The sequence below is a fragment of the Scleropages formosus genome, chromosome 1, assembly GCF_900964775.1.
Source record: "Scleropages formosus chromosome 1, fSclFor1.1, whole genome shotgun sequence".
NCBI lineage: Eukaryota > Metazoa > Chordata > Actinopteri > Osteoglossiformes > Osteoglossidae > Scleropages > Scleropages formosus.
In genome coordinates this window covers 27,354,359-27,375,345 of record NC_041806.1, presented here as the reverse complement: position 1 = coordinate 27,375,345, position 20,987 = coordinate 27,354,359, and the positions used below count along the sequence as shown (strand labels likewise).

General features: G+C 42.8%; 1 protein-coding gene across 2 annotated transcripts in view; it reads left to right on the top strand.

The window, feature by feature from the left end:
• The first annotated feature begins 163 nt into the window (after nt 1-163).
• Nucleotides 164-20,987, top strand: part of klf7b (Kruppel like factor 7b) — a 37,374-nt gene continuing 16,550 nt past the window's right edge. For both annotated transcript variants that reach the window (XM_018732394.2, XM_018732392.1), the window contains exon 1: nt 164-602. In XM_018732394.2, the coding sequence (XP_018587910.1) occupies nt 501-602 (102 nt within the window). In that variant the 5' untranslated portion in view covers nt 164-500. The remainder of the gene's footprint in view (nt 603-20,987) is intronic.

Sequence of the window (20,987 nt, the reverse complement as noted above, 5' to 3'; positions counted from 1 at the left end):
CCGCCTTAATTGGCTGCATATGAGATCATCAACCCTATATACCTTATATGGTCACGCACGGATTTGACTGACAAGAACCCCCCCGCCCCCCGCCCATTGGCTTGCTCCGCTCGGTAGACAGCTAGCCCGGCTACTTGCCTGCCGGAGCAGAGCAGCCAAAAAAAAGAAAAGAGCAACCTGGAATTTAAAGAGCAAAGATTACAATCTGGCAATGCGGAAATAGATGGACGTTTCATGTCACCGAGCTTGCTTCCCACTTCTGGACCGAAGAGCTAACTGTTCAGACTAGAGAAGGGGATTGCATTTTAGTGACACAATCTTTGAAATATTGTTTTTCTTCTCTCACATTGTTAATAACTGTATCTTTTCATATATGTGCGCTCATCTGTCGCTCTCGGACCACAGCAGAGACGGATCTCAAAGACTTTGTGCTCTCAATAAAACAAAGTGGGCTTTTTCGGTGGAAAAAAAGTAATTTGTGTTTTGTATCGAGCATCACCATGGACGTGTTGGCAAATTACAGTATTTTTCAGGAACTCCAACTCGTGCACGACACGGGCTACTTCTCAGCGATGCCATCCCTGGAAGAGAACTGGCAGCAGGTGACACATTTCTCGTTACTGTAATAATTGTGGTAAATTGCTGGCAGTGCGCGTAACTCGCTGTCACGACGGGTTCCCGATGCGCGATCGCGTTAAAACTGCCTCACTTATCTCACCTGCGTCCGCGAGGCGTGTAAAATTGTGGTACCAGTTAAGTTTCAGCGCAGAGCAGCACTTTTCCCTTCCCTGACCAAGCGCCTTTTTAAAATATCTATCTGTGTGTATTTCACATACACGTTTTCCTTCTGACTCAGTACCGGGCGAGTAACAAACATCCATATATAGTGTTCAACAACGACGAGTACGTGTAATGTGTTTGGTTAAAAGAAGAAAAAGAAATCTTTTTGGTTTTTATTCCAGGCTTTCTCTTTATTAGTCTAAATGAAAGATGTTGTGTGCTATTGTATCGATCAGTGAGCGTGCGGCTCAGATCGATAAAGCCCGTCTGCCGTCCGTTACGTTGCGAGAATTTCTGAAGAATTATAATGAGAGCTCCCTGCTCTAATTGTCATTCTGTCAGAGCCAATTTTGGAAGGCGAAAAGTAATTTAGGCAGTGAAGATGAAGACTTGACTAATAGCAACAGACTTATTCTTAAATAATGCATCCGCATCTGTCAGATTACTTCGAGTTTTCAGCCCTTCGCTACGTCGAACATCTCCCAATTCTAATGCATAATATATCACGGGCGCCGCGAGGACGTGCGCGCTCGAGATAAGCGCCGCTGGTGGAGGGACGCGTTCGGAGGGGAGCGCGCGCTCGGAACAATACTGGACCGCCGTCTCAGGCGCCTTTAATGAGGGGAAAAAAAAGTCAACTCCGTGTGAAGCCACATGGCGCAATAGCGGCAATCTGCTCCATTCCGAGAACATAGCGCGTCTCTGCATCATATCTGTGTGTGTGTGGTCATTCGAACCTCCGGACGTGCTGTGTCCTTTCCGTAGAGCACGGAGAAGCTTGTAGATGGACGGTGTGACCCTTTAGTCTAACGGCTGATGCCGGCCGGGTGTTCAGAGGTGCTTGACGGGATGCAGATGCGAGCTCCCTGTGCCGATGTTGCAGTGCGCTTTGCATGTCTTCCAGCTTCTTCATGGGCCCATGTGTCCAGCTTGGGGGCTCTGCAGAGAGCACCTATTGAACTGTCCTGGAATGGGATGGAGATGAATGAATGGCTTTAATTCCGTTATTCTGGAGCAGCCCGTTGTGCCCAGTGATGATCTGTGGCCACTTTCTTAATAAGCAGCAGTGCTTTTTCTTGGGCATTTCCGTTTGCCTTTCCACACTGTATCGCAGGCAGTGTGTCCGTGTGTTTTTTTTTTGTTTGTTTCTAATTGCAAATATACCTACAAACAAGACCCTTTCCTTGGTCGGTTAACAAAAGACCTCTTTTTGCTCTTGTTGACACCGCAAGTGCCATCATGTTCTGGAAGTGGTTTAGCGTGACTCCTGGATGTGTTCAAGTAACTAACTGGGAGGGCTAGAGCTGAGATGTGCCCAATGCACTCGTGTGCCCCTGTTGGAAAGATGAGGGGTGGGGGTGGGGATTTAAACGGGTTTTGGCCCAATAGCCCGGTTGTGAATGACCATAAAATGTATTGGAGTGACACGTGTTTACCTTCAGCAAGCCAGGAAAATCAAGAGAGAAAAATTGCTGGATCAGTGAAAAAATTTTACTCGAAAGCATAAGCTGTAAAAGACCCATTTGAAGGGCTGTGGAAATAATACGCTGTTTTGCAGGACAGGTGAAGAAAGAGGTGTTTATTGGTGCTGTGTTGTTGAAGGTTGATGGCTTTACTGGGCCTGATGGTTTTATAGCAGTCCTAGATCTTCTAGGGAAGGTAAACAGGACCCCGTGTTACTTACAGCAAGATGGATGGTTCTGGACGCTGCTCACCACATGGAGTATGAATCAGACCTTAATGGAGGCTGTATGAATTGAGTTTTAGGGCTCAAGCAATATGAATTGAATTTTAGGGCTCCTTCGGCGGCTGTGGCAGGCACTTGGGAGCCATGGGTTGGAAGGGGGTGGGGTTCTGGATGGTTGGGGGGGCTTTTAGGTTGTGTGATGGAGCACTAAATACAAGGACTCAGTGAAAAAACCTCAGCTCCTCTGGCACCGTTGTCGCAGCTCAGAGCTAGCGCTGTCTTCCCTTGAACAAAGACGCCATCTCTCACTGTCACCAGAGACGGAGAGAAGAGAGGGGGGACCACGGAGACACTGGCCACAGTAATCATTCCCTAGTCACACGGGTCAAAAGGAGGGGGCTATTTAAGTGACCCGCAAAGAGGTTAATTCAAAGAGCGGCTGTGCGCTCAAGAAGAAAGGCCCTGTTCCGCCAGCCTCTCCGTGACACAGAGAATCGTGGTGAGCAGGTGTAGATGCCGGTCAGCCGAGACCAGCACAAAAAACAACATGGTTATTATAAGGGGAGTCAGCTGGGGAAATCAGCAGGGGAGCCATATTACCTGGGAAACAGAGTGCGGCTGCGGGTGCTTCAGGGAGGGAGGGGCGTCTGTCTGTCTATCGGTCTGTCCCCATGGGCCAAGGCTGCTCCTCTGCTGGTCCCTGCCTCAGTCATCCTGCCTTAATGGGCTGAGAGAAAATGGGTCACTCTGCAATGCTTTGTCTTTGCCATGGCTCACAAAATGTTTTTTTTTTTTTTTTATTTCCCCTTTTTCTCTCTTTTGGCAAGCAATTTTTCGAGACCTTTCTAATTGATTTATCTCCAGTGCCATGTATGTTTTTTTTTTTTTTTTTTTTTTTTTTATATATCTTCAATAGTAGCAGGCAGAATTGCCCAGTGCTGCCATAGTAACCAGGAAAGATGGAGAAGCATGGTCAGAACCCTTTGGCAAAGCCTGTGAGAGCAGTGTGGTTTGAAAGCTTTAGGCATTAGTGGATTTTGGTAAGTGCTGTCACCTGTTAATAGCAAGACTGCAGCAGACGTGTCCTCCTCCCTGGTATCCCTGTGCTGCAGTTTTTGTGTGCCAGTAGGTCGGAGGTTCTGCAGGGTTCACTTCTTGCTCTGGGTAAAGGCAGCTGATTGAAGCCCGCAGCATGTTCCATGTGACTTCACCAAGTTCGTCCCACACTGTTGCAATGTGGTTTTTAAAGCCCACTTGCTTCAAAATGTTTATAATGTTGGTATTTTGGGGGAGGATGCTTCAGGGGGATGGATGAACAACATCATAAAAATTGGATTTGAGCCCCAAATCCCTGCCCTAGAACAGCTCTGTGCCCTACAAGCCAAGAGACACACAGGGGGCTCGTTCTGGATTTCAGGACTTCTCCCCCCAACCCTATTCTAAGAGACGGTCCAGCTGAATGCGCTCCCGTTACTGCAGGCGACGGCTGCTGAAAAGTATGTTATGTAATCCTCTGTGGAGCACAGCTGGTTTCTCACAGAGCAGCTACGGACCAGGGCTACTTCATTTCTTTGGCTTGCTCTGGGAATCCACCGCTCATTACAAACATGAGACACAGCAGCGTGTGGGTGGGAAGAAGGTCTGGAGGTGGGAAGAAAGCTTCTAGTGTAATCTAATAAGAGCTGACCACTACCCAGAGCAAGCTAACACCTGAAGTGTTTAATATGGAAATGTGTTTAATGAGTGGACTTTTCCTTCTGACCTTGTTTTATTTCTCAATGGGCTGCGTCTCTCCAAATGGCCCTGAGGAGCAATTCACACAGCTGGATGACAAGCACAGACGGTAAACTGTCATCTTAGTTCAGAAGTTTATTTTTGCAGTTTTTAAAAAGCAAAACTGGGCTTAGGGATGCATCTCCAAAAAACAAAAAATGAATAGATTCCAATAGGAAATTTGTAGTCATAAGTGTCCTGTCAGAAATGTAGCACAATGTAATTCAACACATCCCAAAGAGGGTGGAAAGCATTTATTAACTACAGCTTTGCTTGTACTGGAAAGTTTTGAAATTTTTCCCGTGCTATCTTTTTTCCCCCAAGGAAACAGTGCAAATGTATTATTGTTGTTGTTGTTCTTGATAAAAAAAAAAAATAATAATAATAATAATAATAATGTTGATTAGGCCATATATTTATTTAAATGCAGCCTTAACCTGCTGCATTTAATTTTAGATATTACAGTTAAGAATATAGTTACAGCAAACCTCATGGAGCTTAATTACTATATAGTGTTGTCGTTGCACCGTTAAACTATTTTCAAGACTCTCTGGAAGTTCCAAGACTTCATACTTTTTCAGTCATAAAACAGCAATACCCGTACTGAAATGGCAGCTGAATTCTCACAAACCAATCCCCCCCCCCACCACCATAAAGCCAGACGCAGCCATTTATCATTTGAAACCTGTTTAATGAATTAATGTTTAATTAAAGAGATCATATGATATGTATTGTCCTGGTATGATGTAGGATCTACATTACAGGGCTTCATGGTGCTTAATTACTTCTTTATAATGAGCTTTGTACTTGATGAACTGTTTGAAATGTTATGTTTTAATATGAGGGTAATTCACTAATACATGACAGCAACCAATTCGTGGTGATCATTATCACTGCACTGAATAGCCAGACAATGGAGGGAAAGAACAGACGAAACAATTCAAAATTTATAAATTAGTTGCTTCAGTGCTGAACCATAAAGTCCAAGAGGAGTTTTCCCAACGTTTCTTTAAGTCATCAGCATTTTTGAGGTGGCAACAACAATCAGATGTTTCCATGTTCAGCATGAGCATGCTGTACTGAAGATGTCTTTCTAGTAGTAATTTTTACTACTAGCTGTGACCATAGTATGTACGACATTATTTTTCCAAATGAGCGCTCTACACTGTACACTGTATTTTAGTATTACTTCAGTGTGTACCAGCCAGATACCAGTCCTGACTGGAACACACTGTAGATGGAGTGGAGGGTTCACACAATTAGCGTGTCAGCCTGGTGTATTTTCAGGGTAAACATCAGCCTTCTTCCAGCCATGCAATCCCACAAGGACGGTGGGGTCATATATAGCTAATGTCAGTCTTGTCCTGAAGCAGATCTGTCCAGATCCCTGCTCCCATGTTGGAATGTAATGGCTCCTGGGGAGTGGAGTGATTACGACGCAACTCAGCAGATGATTGCGAATCAGCACCGTTGTCTACAGGAGATGAAGAGGTTCATCGATAGTGGGATGGGGGGAGGATGGGGAATGGGAAATGGAGTTATTCATTTGTCTTGCATTTCTTCGAGTGACTGTCAGCTCCCTGGCCCATGGACAGGGGAAAGGAGGGGATGCAAGAACAAGACGAGCTTGGCTGACCCATCTTTATGCATGAGGCCTGTCGTCTCCATTCCAGGCTTTGATTAACAGGCTGAGTGGAGGAAGCCATTTCTTTTGCACATGAACACATGGCTTGGCAATGGCTTTCTCATCATTTGAGAGGCAATAGACAACCTTTAAAATATATTACAGAGGCAGGACATGGATCAGTCACAGATTGCTCCCGCTGATTTTGCTTTTGCCCTGTCTTGTCATTTTTCTGCCCTTGTTCTCCATCACACTCTCCATACCTTTATGTCTGACCAGTTTCTGGAGTGAGATGTCTTATGCTGATAAATATTGCTGTTAAATATTAATTGGCATTGCTTATTTAAAATAACTGAAGAAGCTCTTTAAAGATCCTTACAAATGGTTGTCTGAGAGCAGGATACATTTTGTTGATAACCCAAGAGTACATTGTGTTCTGAGGTGGAATTCTTCTATATTTAATAGCCTGGTGAGAGACTGGAGCCTCGACACTCAATATCATTTAGGGGCTGGCTTAACCTTCTGTAAATTCCCTCCAGAAAGGGCTCTTGACAACTTCAGCAAATCCTTTATGTTCCTTTGGGAAGTATGGAAATATGTATTATGTTTGAACAGATTAGCGAATTCAGCCCTCTTCACTTTTCTATTCATAGAGCTCTGATTACAAAGACTCACCACAAACTCAAATTATTTGAATAGAAGGTCAAAAAGATTACTCTTCACTTTAGGTTTTCTCCTCTTTGCGTTATACTACAGTACAAGACAGTCATACACAGAAACCATTTTCTTTCTCAAGTAGGCCTTCACATATAAATGATGCACAAGTTTTTGCTAGGGGGTTGTAGTACAAGCCAAAGCTACTGTTTTAATATAGCAATGCTACATTAGCCAGGACATTCAAGAACACCTGTTGCTCTGCAGCCACGCTACATTGGGATAATTCACAAATACAGAGGCTTATATCAGTGTAGTATGACTTTACACTGCAGTTCTGTGTCATGGCAGATCTATACATGTGGGGAGATGTACAATGCAGCAGAACCGATTCCCAACATTAATGAACCCGGTCCAATGACGTGTTATCTTCGCAGAGGCCATCCCTCAGCACTGTACAAACTCACGTCTCTTCCCAGCTCCCTTCCAAGACAGCACTGTCTTTCTTTAGTTGGAAGCTTGCATGTGCACCCAGCAGCATTTTCATGTTGGAACTGTGTCTTCTCTGGTAGTCAAAATAGTTTTGTTCACAGTCCAGGTATGAATTACATCAGAGCCTCTGATTAATGTTACCTTGCTTTCGCTCTTGCTCATCCAGCTGCAATGCAAACTGGTGTTGTAGTCTGCTTACTCTTCCCACCTCTCTTTAGCACAGGGACTGAGAGCAGAAAATGGGGGCCATGTTAGCCATGAAACATTTCTTAGATCCTAGCAAACTTTGTTTTCACAGCGCTATACTCATCTGTCCATCTCTAGCACAGGCTGCTAAAGGTCTCGGTGGTGAAGAGAGTGCTATGATCACAAGCTGAGTACCACCTCCAGTGAGGAGAGTTAATTCCAGCTGCAGCTAGTAGATAAGTTTGAGAGGCACCAGAAGGAAGCAAGTGGTTTTAGCCGATGGATAGTGACATCGTGCATCCAGTGTCAATGGTCTCCACAGTGCTTCCCATGACCCACACTAGCAGCCTCCCCACTGCCTCCTCACTTCCTCTGGCTCAGGAAACTTGAGTCTTGTTTCCTCCGTAAAGAGCATGTGTGTGTGTGTGTGTGTGTGCATGTGTGCACTCTGGAATGAGGTGAACCCTTTCCTCAACTGTACAACATTGCATCTCACCCCCACCACCACAGCTGGAAGCATATCAGCTTCCTCCTCATCCATCACCTGGTTCCTGCTCTCCCGCTGGTTGTTGCTGTAGCCCTGGCAATGTTCATATGGCTGCCAGAAAACTGCCTTCTTCTTGTGTTTTATTTTAAGTCCTTTCTGTCTTCACACATTTTAGATCTCACCATGTGGCAATCTGTGCCCAGTATAAATCTTACACACTGCCACTTTAGCTCTGAGTACATCCTAAATCAACTATTCACTTGAGTCATAAAGGCCAATGCATTCTACCAGTGCAAAATAACTGCTTTTCCTTTTATTTAACTTCTGATTTAATTCTTTTAATTTCCAATCTAACGCTCTAATTTTGGTTAACAAGAATGTTAATGGGTCAACTTCAAATTTAATTTTAGCTGAATGTGCGAAGTAAGAAAGGGCAAAAGTTAAATTAGCGAAATTATTAATCACCATTCTCACAATTATGACTCAGTCAGCCATTTACACAGTTTTCATTTTTTTTGAATGAAAAACAATCGTTTTCATGGTATGATGTCACTTTTGCAGGGAACATGTTTTGTCCTGGGTGACACAAACCTATATACCATACTATTGTCTTTGACACTTTTTCACCAGATGGCTTCACAGCATAAGTTTTTTGTGAGTGTTTAGGTTTAATATTTTTAAATAACAATTTGTTTCATAATGGAAACACCTTCCTGCAGTTACTTCTGTGATGTATATTGTTTCACATGGTGGAATGTGACAAATTAACTGTACTCTAGAGTCACATGTCTCCATCCAAACCTGTCCTTCTGTTGACTGTGCATTTTTCCATTGGTTTGGAGAAAAGCTTCTGCTAAATGAATAAATGTAAATATAAATATTATTGTAACATTGGAAAACAATGTTAAAAGTGTGTTGACTATGATAATAAGAGGCATTGATGTTGGTGCCGCAGCACTGTATTAAGCAGTTAGAAGGGCATTATAGTGCATCACTTAACACTGAAAGGTTGGTGGAGCGTAGCTCACCTGGACCTATGGTGCCTTGCAAAAGTATTTACATTTATTTGCTTTATCAGTTGCATCATTTCACTGAATCACAAATACACACACACACATCATCTGAAACTGCATGTCCCATGCGGGGTCGCAGGGAGCCAGAGCCCGATCCTATCCCCGCAGCACAGGGAGAAAGGCTGGAGGGGGAGGGGACACACACCAGGACGGAACGCCAGTCCGTTGCAAGGCACCCCAAGCAAGACTCAAACCCCAGACCCACCGAAGAGCAGGACCCGGTCAAACCCGCTGCGCCACCACACCCCCCTCTTATTTAAAAATGTTAAAAATTAAAGTTAAAATTACATTTTTGTCTTAGAAAATACTTTTAAAAACAAAAATATAAAGTTTTAATAGTTAATTCAATCCCTGTGCTCTGGAAACTCCAAGTTTACCCAGATGAAAAACAAGTGAAGGACACAGCTGCCTTACAACTGGTCTGTACCTGTGAACCATTAAAGTAACTGTCAGTTTTTCGTACTGTTAAAGGATCATTAGTTGGCCTGGGAATATGAAGGAAAGAGTGTGAGTGAAGACGACAGAGCATTCTACAGAAGTTGAAATAATTCAAATGCATGAATTAGAAAAAGGGCACAAAATAATATCTAAGTGTTTGAATATCCCATTGATCATTGGTGGTTCAATGATAGTGGAAGCGATATCACACACTCAGGTATTGCCCAGTAAAGGGTAGTCCCTCAAAATTCAGTGCACAAAGAAGGAGACTTGTGAGAGAAGCCTCCAAGAGGTCAACAGTCACTTTGAAGAAGATAAAAGAGTTTATGAGCTGAGGTGCAAAAGTTAACCATAGTAAGAATTTTGCATACCACTTGTCTGTATGGGAGGGTGGGACAAAAAATCCATTACTCAAAAATTACAATCATGAATTATCTCTGGAGTTTGCCAGAAAGCATACGAGTGACCCAACAAGATTGTGGGAAAAGGTTTTGTGGCCCGAAAAGAGCAAGATAGATTTTTTTTGATAAAATTAAAAGTGCTATTTTTTGGCATACGCCTAACGATTAAGAAACATAATTTCTACAGTGATGTATGGTAGACACCATAATTCTGTGGTTTTGAGAATCTTGTTAGAACAGAAGGAAGCATAAAAAGTGCAGAAATGCTGCAAGACAACCTGCAATGGTCTTCTAAAAAAACAAACTGAAATTTTTGCAAAGTTAACCTGTCAGTAGGATAGTCATCTCCAGTATGGGCCAAAACAACATTGGAATAAATGAAAAACAAAAGGTGAAGATCCCACAGTGTCCCCAGTCAATGTCACGGTCTCAGTCTCATTGAGAATCTGTGGCGCTATTTCAAAAATCCAGTTCACATGCATCATCGAGCCTTTCTGAATAACCAGGAGCAAATTAACCTGTAACAATGGGTCAACGCTGTGCAAAGCTAGTGTATACTTATCCCAAAGGACATCCTAAAGTTGTTTTTGCAGCTTGAGATTCCTCTACCAACAATGTGTGAGGATTGAATATTTATGCAAACAGAATGTGATCAATTATTAAAACAATCATAAAGGCAATGCCATCTTAATTAATTTTGAGTTCCTGTGTTTTGAAAAAAAAGGTCACAAAGAATGAAATTTACACTATCAGATTCACCATGTGCCATCTGTGATCCATTAAGCTGAGAAAACCGATCACAGGTTTGAATACTTTTGCAAGGCACTGTATATGGGTCGGGAGTTATTTTAGTCCGGGATGCAGCTGGGAATACTCATAGGAGAATCCTTACACTGTTGGAACATGGACAGTTACAATGTCTCTGTGACTGTGAGCACCCAGATGAATTTCTGTGTGTTTGTATGAACACTATCCTACTGCCATCCAGTGGGAAACCTGCCCAGAAATGTCCTTTTCACTTCCTTCAGTGGAACAAATGCCATAATTGCAGTCCATGGCTACCTGTCCAGCCTAATACAGTAAAGGGCCAGACAAACGTGAACGTGGCAGTTGGCCTTTTTCTCCTCAGAGCATTCTCCTAGTGTGAGCTGAGCAGCAACCATTGCATTCTCAGATAATGAGAGAGCACCCTGTCAATCACACTGATTCATTCTTTGTTTCTGGCACAGTAAAAGAACCAGTGGGACTCCTGGAAGATGAGGCTGAATTTGCTTAACATAAACTGTGGGAGTAGGGCAGCAGAGACAGCAGGTGGTAGTTCCAGTGGAAGGATCTAGGTTTGAATCCTGGTCCTGGTGTGGTATCCTTCAGCGAGGCACTTACCATCAATTGCTCTTGTTAAAAGATTTCCCAGGTGTAAATTGGGTTAACAATTGTTACTTGCTTAGTACAGACACTGTTCAAAACCACTTGTACTAAGAAGGGTTGCGGCGCATGGGAACCTAACCCAGCAACACAGGGTGCAAGGCTGGAGGGGGAGGGGACACACCCAGGATGGGATGCCAGTCCGTTACAAGGCACCCCAAGCAGGACTTGAACCCCAGACCCACAAGAAAGCGGGTCTCAGCCAAATTCGCTGCACCATTGCACCCCCCTTGTGGTTAGTATATCATACATAATGTTGTAAGTTGCCTTGGAGAAATGCACCAGCTAAACGAGAAAGATGCACAAGCTTATATTCAACAAATGGAGCAGAGTCAGGAAGGTGTGCAGGTAGGAGTTAAGATTTCAACCTTACCTTTCCTGGAAAGTCATGACAGCCATCTCTCCAGGAGTACTGATAATCTCTCTGAGCACATACTCTAGCATGTTCTGTCACCTTGTGCAGGAGACAGCAGAGGGAAAAAAAACTTTTCTGCAATCGGAAAAGGTGACAGATGACTGGAAACGTGAGCATTGACAGGTGTGGCAACAGCAGGGGTCCGGCTGCAGCAACCTACCTGGATGGTAAGGGGGCCTTCAAAAGCTTCACCAGCCAAGTGTTATTTATAAACTTGAGAGTCTGGCAGCCTCACCAGCAATGCATTGAATGGGAAATGATCTCCCCTGAGTCACATGGACCCTGGCAGAAGATCATCACTCCAGGCCTACCTTCAAGCTTCTTTGGCAGCATTCCCTCTGAATCTCCTGCTCTAATCTGGAATTAATGTCCCACAAAAGTGTTATTCAGCTCTTTGTTGCTTTCTGTATCTGTTACATTTTGTTTTACCATGGTAATTGGGTTCAGAGTGCCATCCTTTGCTGGCAGTACAGTGCCCTTAAAGCAAATGGTTGTGAAGGGTTCAGCTTGGTTGCTGAGGTTCATGTGCAATGCTAAGGGCAGAAGATGATGGTTTGTTTTTGCCTTAGAACTTCTTACACTGAAGTCTATGCATACATGAAACAGGGAAGATGATTCACAAATTTCAGTTGTATTCATGTTATTAAGGATGTGGGGGATTAAGGTCGGTTTCACAGCTGTCCATCTTTTGAGCCATCTTCCTTTATGTGGTGTGTGATCTATGGAAGCTTGTTATGAAGAACACCCTAAAGCACACAGCACTAATATCAGTTCTGTTTGTTGTGTGGCAAAGAAGAGAGACTCCAGAGTGATAGAAAGAGATCCAAATGTCATAGCAGGGGTGTTTAAATAGAGCTCTCCTTTTAGCAATACCTTTTGGTTGTCCTTTATGGAAATATTGAGCAGGTCATAGAGTCAAAAGGAAGCACTTGAGAGATAACTTCCCTTTGTCTTGAGATAATACATTCCATTGTTTGTCACCCATTAGCTCTTTCTCAATCTCTCTAGTAATTTTTCCACTCCATTCACCTCGTTGGTGCTATGGGTGGTGTAGTAGTTAGTGCTGCTGCTTTGTACTTGGAGTACCCAGGTTTGAATGTCTCCTCCTATGGTTGTACCTTTGATCTATTTACTTACACTACATTTCTCCAGTAAAAATTATCCAACTATATAAATGAGCAAATCAGTGTCAGTACCTTAACATGTTAGGCATCAGCTATGTGAATAAATGTGAATGAGACATGTCCCAAAACAAATTCACTGCAACCACAAAATAAAGTCAAGCTGAATACATGCATGTAGAGTTTCCTGAAATATACAAAATAATTTTTTTTTCCGAAGAAATGTAGAACATTAATTTCGTATGGTGTGTCGCACAAGATTCTCACTGGTTTCATTTTGCTTTTCCACGGTTTTTTGTTCCATCTTCTATTATGCTTTCGGGGCTGAAACCCAACCAACATGCCAATAGAGAACAAAGGGCCCGGTGACACTATTCCACTATCTGATTCACATTTCTCATTGTTTCCCAACTGCGTGGTGTGTCTGCAGGCAGTCGATGCACAGGAGTGCCAGGTGGGAGAAAAATAGGAACTGTCTTCAACATTAGAACTTGAAATGCCTCTGGGCAAGGAATTGTAGAGCTAGATGGCTTCCATTATTTCCAGTGGCACAGTTTACCTTACGCATCGTAGAGAAAACTGTGAATAAAAATGATGGCTTGAAAATATTATACAACTAACACTATGGAAGATCAAGGCTTTAAAGCAATAATTGAAAAGGTAATTAAACAAGGCATACTGTTGATAAAAACACTGTGCTCTTTTCCTTGTAATTGTAATTTTCTGGACCTATCATTGTGTCTCTTGTCTAGGAGGCCAAGTCCCAGAACCAAGCTGTTTTATTTGTCTGAGGATTGGAACAAGAATGACATCCCTTCTCCTCTCTAGTCCATCCTGGTCCCCCTTCCCCCCTCATAAACTCCACTGCCTTGAAGCCACCAGAGTGGACTTCTGGTTTTAATCAGTATGTAGGCAGCAGCATTGTGGTAACCAGGTGGTATTACATAATCCCTGGTGAGTCAGAACGTAAGGCATAATGTCTGAAGTCAAGGATCCACACACTTCTTATCCCAGCCTACCTGTGCAATTTCCTGTCTAATTTCCTCCACAGGGTGAATAATTTGAGGCCTGTGTACAGTGTTAGTATACAGAACAAGGGCAAGTTAATACATGGCAAGTTGTAGTACCGTTTTCATGATCCTTTGTCCCAGGTACCTCTGTGGTTTCTTAACATTTCTGTTAGAAGGAGCAATAACTTAGTAATGCTAATTTTTTAAAAAGCTTTGGCCTTTTTTGCTGTCTGTAAGTTCATAATTAAATACACTCTAACTTTTCTACATTTTTTGACTAGAATCTGCAAACCACACAGGTGATCCTTGAGGGAAATATATGAGAAGAAATCTAAATGATCTCAATGGAGTCTTTCGTAAAATTATTCTGCCTTGGAAACCATTACGCTAGCTACCAGGACAGAATTCAAGGAAGCACACGAAGAGCAGGTTGTCATTTTTCTTTGAGACTATAAATTCATAAGGAAGTAACCTAGTTAAAAGAGCTGAACAAATTCACCCAGATTTGGATGAAAATGTTCAGTTTGTGGAATATTTCATATGCTGCTGCCCCAAGAAAGTGATATGGGATCATTTTACTTTTGCACATAATGAAATGTCCTAAAGGAATGCAAAGGGAAGATTTTTAAAAAGGAAGTTGAACCTGACTCTTTTTAACCAGAGACTGGATTTCACATTGAGTGCCTTTCTCACACAGTAGCACAGAGTGCTGAATAAAGGCTCAGGATACATAATAACACATAAAAGGTTATCTATATAATAAATTACTACAAGGAGTTAAGTATTAAAGCTATAATTAAGCCGCAGAGGAAAGGAAAAGAAAGGAAAGGAAAGGAAAGGAAAGGAAAGGAAAGGAAAGGAAAGGAAAAATTCCCAACCAAAAGGCAAGAAAGGAAAAAACCTGTGGTGGTCCAAGCGCCAGTGGCTGCCCAACCCTACTTGGAATTCTAAATAGAAAAAAAGAATTAAGCAAACTTATACAGCTATTTATAACATCATTGTAGTTAGTAGAAGCTAATGAGTTGATGTTCAGGTTCAGATATGCTAATCTCCTCCACCGTAGCCCACAAGTATCAGATCATTATAATTGTCAAACCTGTTTGAAATAAAATCATGAACCAGTTTCTCAGCAACCTGCCTACACAAGAATCACCTTAGTTAAGCTGTATTTTTCAACTGAAAGAAACATAATCTTTTCAATGTACACTGCGAGACACAAAAAACAGCTTCATGTCCAGTTAAACACCCGAAAAGCAAGACACCCTGAGCACCTCACAACAAAGCTTCCTCCATGGTAGAGCCCAGACCAGACCACTCACAGCCTCTTTGTGCGCTATTACCAAATGAGCCTTGTAGTATGACCCCTCCAATGACATGACCACGCAGCAGAAAACTGTCATGTACTCTTGGCCGTCTTCATGGCAAAGTAAATTTAGCGGCTTCTCATACCACTTCCCATTTTTGATACGGGGTAAAAGTACAGGATCACTTCACTGGCTGAAAACCCGGAGAGTGTCTGGAAGAAGGCAGTGAGGAAATGTAACTACTACTCAAATCTAGTGCAGTCGCTGCTTATACTAGAGCTCCTGGACAGGGCTTTTAATCACCAGGGACAAAAGTGGTGAGACACCACATGGTCCCCTTTGCAGACAGCCCGGGGACTCCAGATTTTAGTTCATGTTTCTAGTAAAAAAGCATAAAAACAAAGCCTAAACTGCAAATTATTTAACTAAAAGTGTCTAGAAAGATATTATCTGCTGCTTTGAGGCTTGCTTAAAGGATATTGTGATTCAAAAAACTAACAGGGCATGAATAAATCATTTTGGTATGATGTTGGTTGGTAAGTGAGTCATCATCAGCCTTCCCCACAGATGCTGTTCACTGGCATTGCCTCCTCTCCAATTCTTGGCACTGAGTTGACCTGAGTGTTTTACTGTGCTGATGAAGACAGCAAGCTCTTCATTTAAGTTGGCTCAAGGCTCATACCCAGGCCTGTTTTCAAGTCTTGGATTGAGCCAGTGGCATGTAACCAGAGCACTGTCTACAATACATGTCATAAGAGTGCTTTATATCTCCACTTTGTCTCCTTTTCCTCTCTACCACTGCACACCACCAGCACTGCTGCAGTTATTTTATCACCCTCCAACCTCCTCTAAATACATCCGTTTTGTCTCCCCATGTAGTCTACATGTCCATACTCATTCTGCTGCCGTTTTATCCTGTTGAGTAATGGAGATTAGCTTGCTGTGTCGCACAATGGGCTACAATATCCCTAGCACAGACATCCCAGTCTTATAACAAGCTGTTAGCCCTGTTTAAAATGGTCCCCTCTAAATGGACTTATGCTGGGGAATAATCCCGACTGAGCGATTTAATGAAAATTGCCGTATCCTGATTAGATTAGCCCATGCTGCCAGCGGGCCGCTATTAGCCGACCTATGCGCCGATAAACTGCAGTTCGCCCAAATCCAGTTAAAGGAAGACGGGGGATTGACTCTTTGGTGTAGCTGCTACTGCTGTGGTTGGCGAGATTTTCTCTCAGCTGGTGTGTTCTCCCCCTCTTATGTCTCCAGACTGCCTTATTCTTGCATAGCATTTTCTTGTTTGCGGACTGGCTCCTTGAGTTTTTCTTGCCTAGCTCAGTCCTAGCAACTTAAACACCTCTTATCAGAACAGCTTCAGAGTTGATGTTATAATACAATAACTGCTGGATGTGTTATTCATGTTTATTTTTACTACCTCTTTATGTAATGTTTCTTATGGTTTGAAATTAGTGCAGATTTTGAGAAAAACAGTTATAGCTGTTGTTTTAAGCAAACATTCTTATTCTACCTGAACACTGTATTTACCCTACTCAACCCAGAGAAGGGAAGGAAAACAGGGGGTCCACAGTCAGCATGTCACCACATGCCTTCCTCTTTGATATAATTTTAACCTCACTTCAGGATCATTGGGATTCAAGTGTGAATATATTATGACAGAGAGTGAGCAGAGGAGGAGGGGGCTGAAGACAGGAAGAAGAGTGCATTTTTTGTTTACTAGTAAACCATCCGTGAGGATAACATTGGATTTTTCTTTTTGTCTTGAACCGGCATTTCACTTACAAGAATCTAGAAACCCAATGAGAAGCAGTCAGACTCAAAGAAAATTAAAGCCAGGTTCTTAAATCTCTGATTCACATGTATAACATGTCTGAGTGAATTAACAGTGTACCTGGGCACAGATGCAGGAATTGTGGCATCATCCTTGTTGTCACTCACAAAGCAATCCAATGAGTTCTCAAGCTGATGGTTTACAGCAATTGCTTTGCTAAAAATTCTCAAAAGGAAATGGTGCAGTAAACTCAGTCACTGTGGTTTTGCTGTCGTTGGTACATGCAGCATGAAGAGACCATTACACTGGATTTGCTGCTGGTCCCTCCAGGCCCAGCAAAGGTTTTCCTGCTCAAGGTTATTTTCCATCTTTTTCCCCTTACCTTCCTCAACCCTGTTGAACTAATTGAAAATGCCCGGAAAACATCTCTGTACCAGATAAATCATGTTGTTAGCCAGGAAGGTAATGTTTTCTTACATCTCACATTTCTCCGTCTGGTTTGGTTGGGCTGTGTGGCGCAGGTGTGCTTAGAAATCTGTATTTTTAATGGTTTGCAATGTGTAGTGGTGCTTAGAGTTCAACCCTGTTGAGTAGGCTGCAGAGTACAATAATGCTTAGTAATAGAAATTGTACTCTGTTCCGTTGACCTCAGCTTCAGTGACCTGAAGCATACTTAACCTTTCTTGCTGATCCTGGCATGGACCAGTGAACTGGGATCAGTAAATACTATACACAAGCAGATGTCCTGAAAGTGCAGATTGCTGGGACAGGAAGTGTGACCAGCTGGGTCCACTTCACAAGTAATGGTGTGTGACCCCATTTACCCATCATCTTCAAGCTGTCAGGGTTCTGGTAGAATGTGTATCTCAAGGTGTCACCCATATCAAGGTATTGTCACGCCGCTCTATATGGAGGTGGTTCTGGTGGCTCTCAGTACAAGCATAATTACACTGAGCTGCCTGGGTTTCCACACCATGAACATGATGCAGGAGAGTTTTGGCCTGTTCCCCTGGTCACTGTCACAGCGGGGTAGGTTTAGTAGTTTCTCATGTCACTTCCCACTTTCAATGTAAGACAGCCAGTATCACTCTCCAAGGTTTCAGTGCCTAAGGCTAATGGGATGTGGGATGGTAAATATGCTGATTCTAATCCTGAACTGGTGGGTATATTTCTTGATAGTATAACGTTTCTGAAAGCAGGAATGCCCATTTTTGTTATTTTATAGCTGTGCATTTCATTAAGCAATGTTGTAGTATGTAAGGTCATCTCACAGCAATACCTCAAGGAGCTCAATGGAGTTCCCTGCTATGCTGGATCATTAGGCAGGCAGGCATTATTGTGTCGGTTCCTCATTATTTAACAGCACATGAAGAGCATGGGGAAAACCACCCTCCTGCGATCATTGGAGGTTGACTGGGATACTATGTCTCTTCACTCTGTCACTCCCAGCGTGATCAGTAGGGGTAAACCTCAGGTCCCTCACTCCGACTGTGCTTTGTGTTACACTTGCACAGCTCCCTCCATCACAGGCACTTGGTTTATTTTATCTGTGCAGGTCTCTGGCCATTCACAGAAAACCGGATGCTCCTCCTCCAAGCCAACAGATTTTGAGCATTGTTGGAGTAGGAGAAATGCAGGTTCAAGTAATTAAAATTGTGCTTAATTTGTGTTTTTCAGTGCAGGTAAATCTTTCTTTCCCACTGCTTCCTCAAGTTCATCACTGGGGCCATTCTTCTTTTTATGTGCCGTCAAATTGATTTTGAGTGTTGGCGACCAGATAAATAAAGCCACTGGGTTGGAAATACAGACAAACTTGAATCTTATTTAACTTGGCATCTTAAAAATGAAATGTGATTTTGTAACTAGCAGTATGTCCAAGCAGCTGGAGTCTTGGTACTTGTTTAGTGAGCATGAAATATTTTCTCTCATATTGTTCCTTCAGTGGATGGATACCTCTTGAGAAATTCATAACTACTAGAAATGCGTTTTACAAAATTATATAAAATACATGCAAATTGGTCTCCTTTGTTACCCATAATTTTAATGTCTCTGCGTGTGGAAAAGACTGTCTATCAGAGAGTAAATAAATTATGTATTTTGCTTCAGTATTAATATTTTAGCCATATATATAGACACATTATCTGAACCGCTTGTCCCACATGGGGTTGCGGGGAGCCGGAGCCTAACCCAGCAACTCAGGGCGTAAGGCCGGAGGGGGAGGGGACACACCCAAGACGGGACGCCAGTCCGTCGCAAGGCACCCCAAGGGGGGCTTGAACCCCAGACCCACCGGAGAGCAGGACCCTGTCCAACCCACTGCGCATATTTTTTTTTTTTAATATATTATAATTATATATATATAAATATATTATAATTATATATATATGTACGTGTGTGTGTGTGTGTGTGTGTGTGTATTTGCCATGCAGCTAAGTTTTTTCATATCAAAATAGCAGCAGGATTACAGTGTTGTAGCTGCGGTCCAGTAACCAGGACTACATAAGTTCTTAACAATGGAACTAAATTATGAGCCAATTGTAATTTTATTATCTGTTCCCCTAACAAACCAGTCTGTATGTTGCTTTGCTGTCTCATTTTCAGAGCATTTTAGAGTCCTTGAGCAGGCATTGCAAAAAGGCACATCCTAAAATGTATGAGTGCTGTGCCTTAGTAATGGACACAGCAAGCAACACCAAGTCCTATACAAACGTGTTTCCGCTCAGGTCTGAAGCTTGACTGCATGGAAGCAACCAGGGGCATTCCACATTTCAGTGTTTTTTTTTTAATTTTTTTAAATTATTCATCCAATGCATTTTCCCAAAGTGATTGCAGTGCTAAGCTTTCAAGAATGAATGACATGTTTATACAGGTGGGTAGTTTTTACTGTATCAATTCAAGGTAAGTACCTTGATCAAGGGTGCTACAACGGGAGGCAGGATTCAAACCTGGGCTTTTCAAGTGGAACACAGCACATCTAACCACTATGCCATTTGTTGCCTCAATTTAAACTCATCCTGATCAGCATGTCCAAGTGACAAGGGTTCGAGAGGACCAGAAAGAAGGCTATAATCACAGTGCAGATCTTAACTGCCCAAAGGCCAGCAAATATTGCAGATTTCTCTCACTTATTTTAGGATGAGGTCACATAAAAAGCCCTTTCGAACAGTGGTATGGACCAGAGCCAATCATTAGGCTTTGTGACAAAAGATAGTGCCAGAAGGTATAGTGTTTAAGGAATTGGAACTGCTTACTTTGAATTCAAAATGGATTTCAGTGTTAAACCTTTAAACTCATTTAGTCACCTATTTTGGCATATTCTATATATTTCAGTGTATAGCTGTACTGTATGTTCACACACACACAATCTGAAACCACTTGTCCCCAGTGGGGTTGCAGTGAACCGGAGCCTAACCCGGCAAAACAAGGCGCAGGACTGAGGGGGGGGGAGGAGAGGACACACCCCAGATGGGATGCCAGTCCGTCGCAAGGCACCCCAAGCAAGGCTTGAACTCCAGACCCGCCAGAGAGCAGGCCCCAGCCAAACCTGCTGCACCACCGGATCGCCCTTTACTGTATGTTCAGTTCAGTTTAGTTAAATTCAGTTTATTGTTAGAGAGCTCTCTTCTTGTCAAGGTGACAGAGGTACGAAATAAAGTTTCAGGGGAACATACAATACAGAATAGCTACAGTTATAGTCAAGTATTAGGAGAAGTAATCCAGCAGCTGAGGAGAGGAAAACAAAAACTCCCAAATGAAAAGAATGGAATAAAAATAAATCTCTGGGGTCTAAGTACCAGTGGTTAACCACCCCTCCAGGGCTTCCTAATGTGGTGAAAGAGTGCAGTCGATATTTCCTTCATTGCTACCCTCATATTTAAATGGGCCTCCCAAAACTTCCAATCAGGTGATTCAAAACCTGCTCAAACCCCACTGCTCATTCTAAACTGGTGTGGTCAGGATTGTTTTTAGCTATCCCAGCATTCATCATGCTCACAAGTGGTTGGCTAATGGCGTCCTGTACTTTGTGTGCAATTGCTCCCTGTAATAGAGCCCGTGTCCTTGTGTTCCTGGACTCCTGATTTTATGTCTTTAGTTACTGCACACGGTCGTCTCCATTCTCCCCAGAGGGCCATAAGCCCTGCTAGCTATGAGATATTTTTAGGCTTGGACCGATGAGGCCGTAAATTTGACACCCCCACAGAGAGCTTTCCTCCACACAAAACACAGCAAAACTTTGCTTCTTATTCCTCTCAGACTTCCTCTGCGCAGATGATTTCTCTGCACAGAACCAATTAAGGAGAAGCATCCCATGGCAGGTCCTTATAACC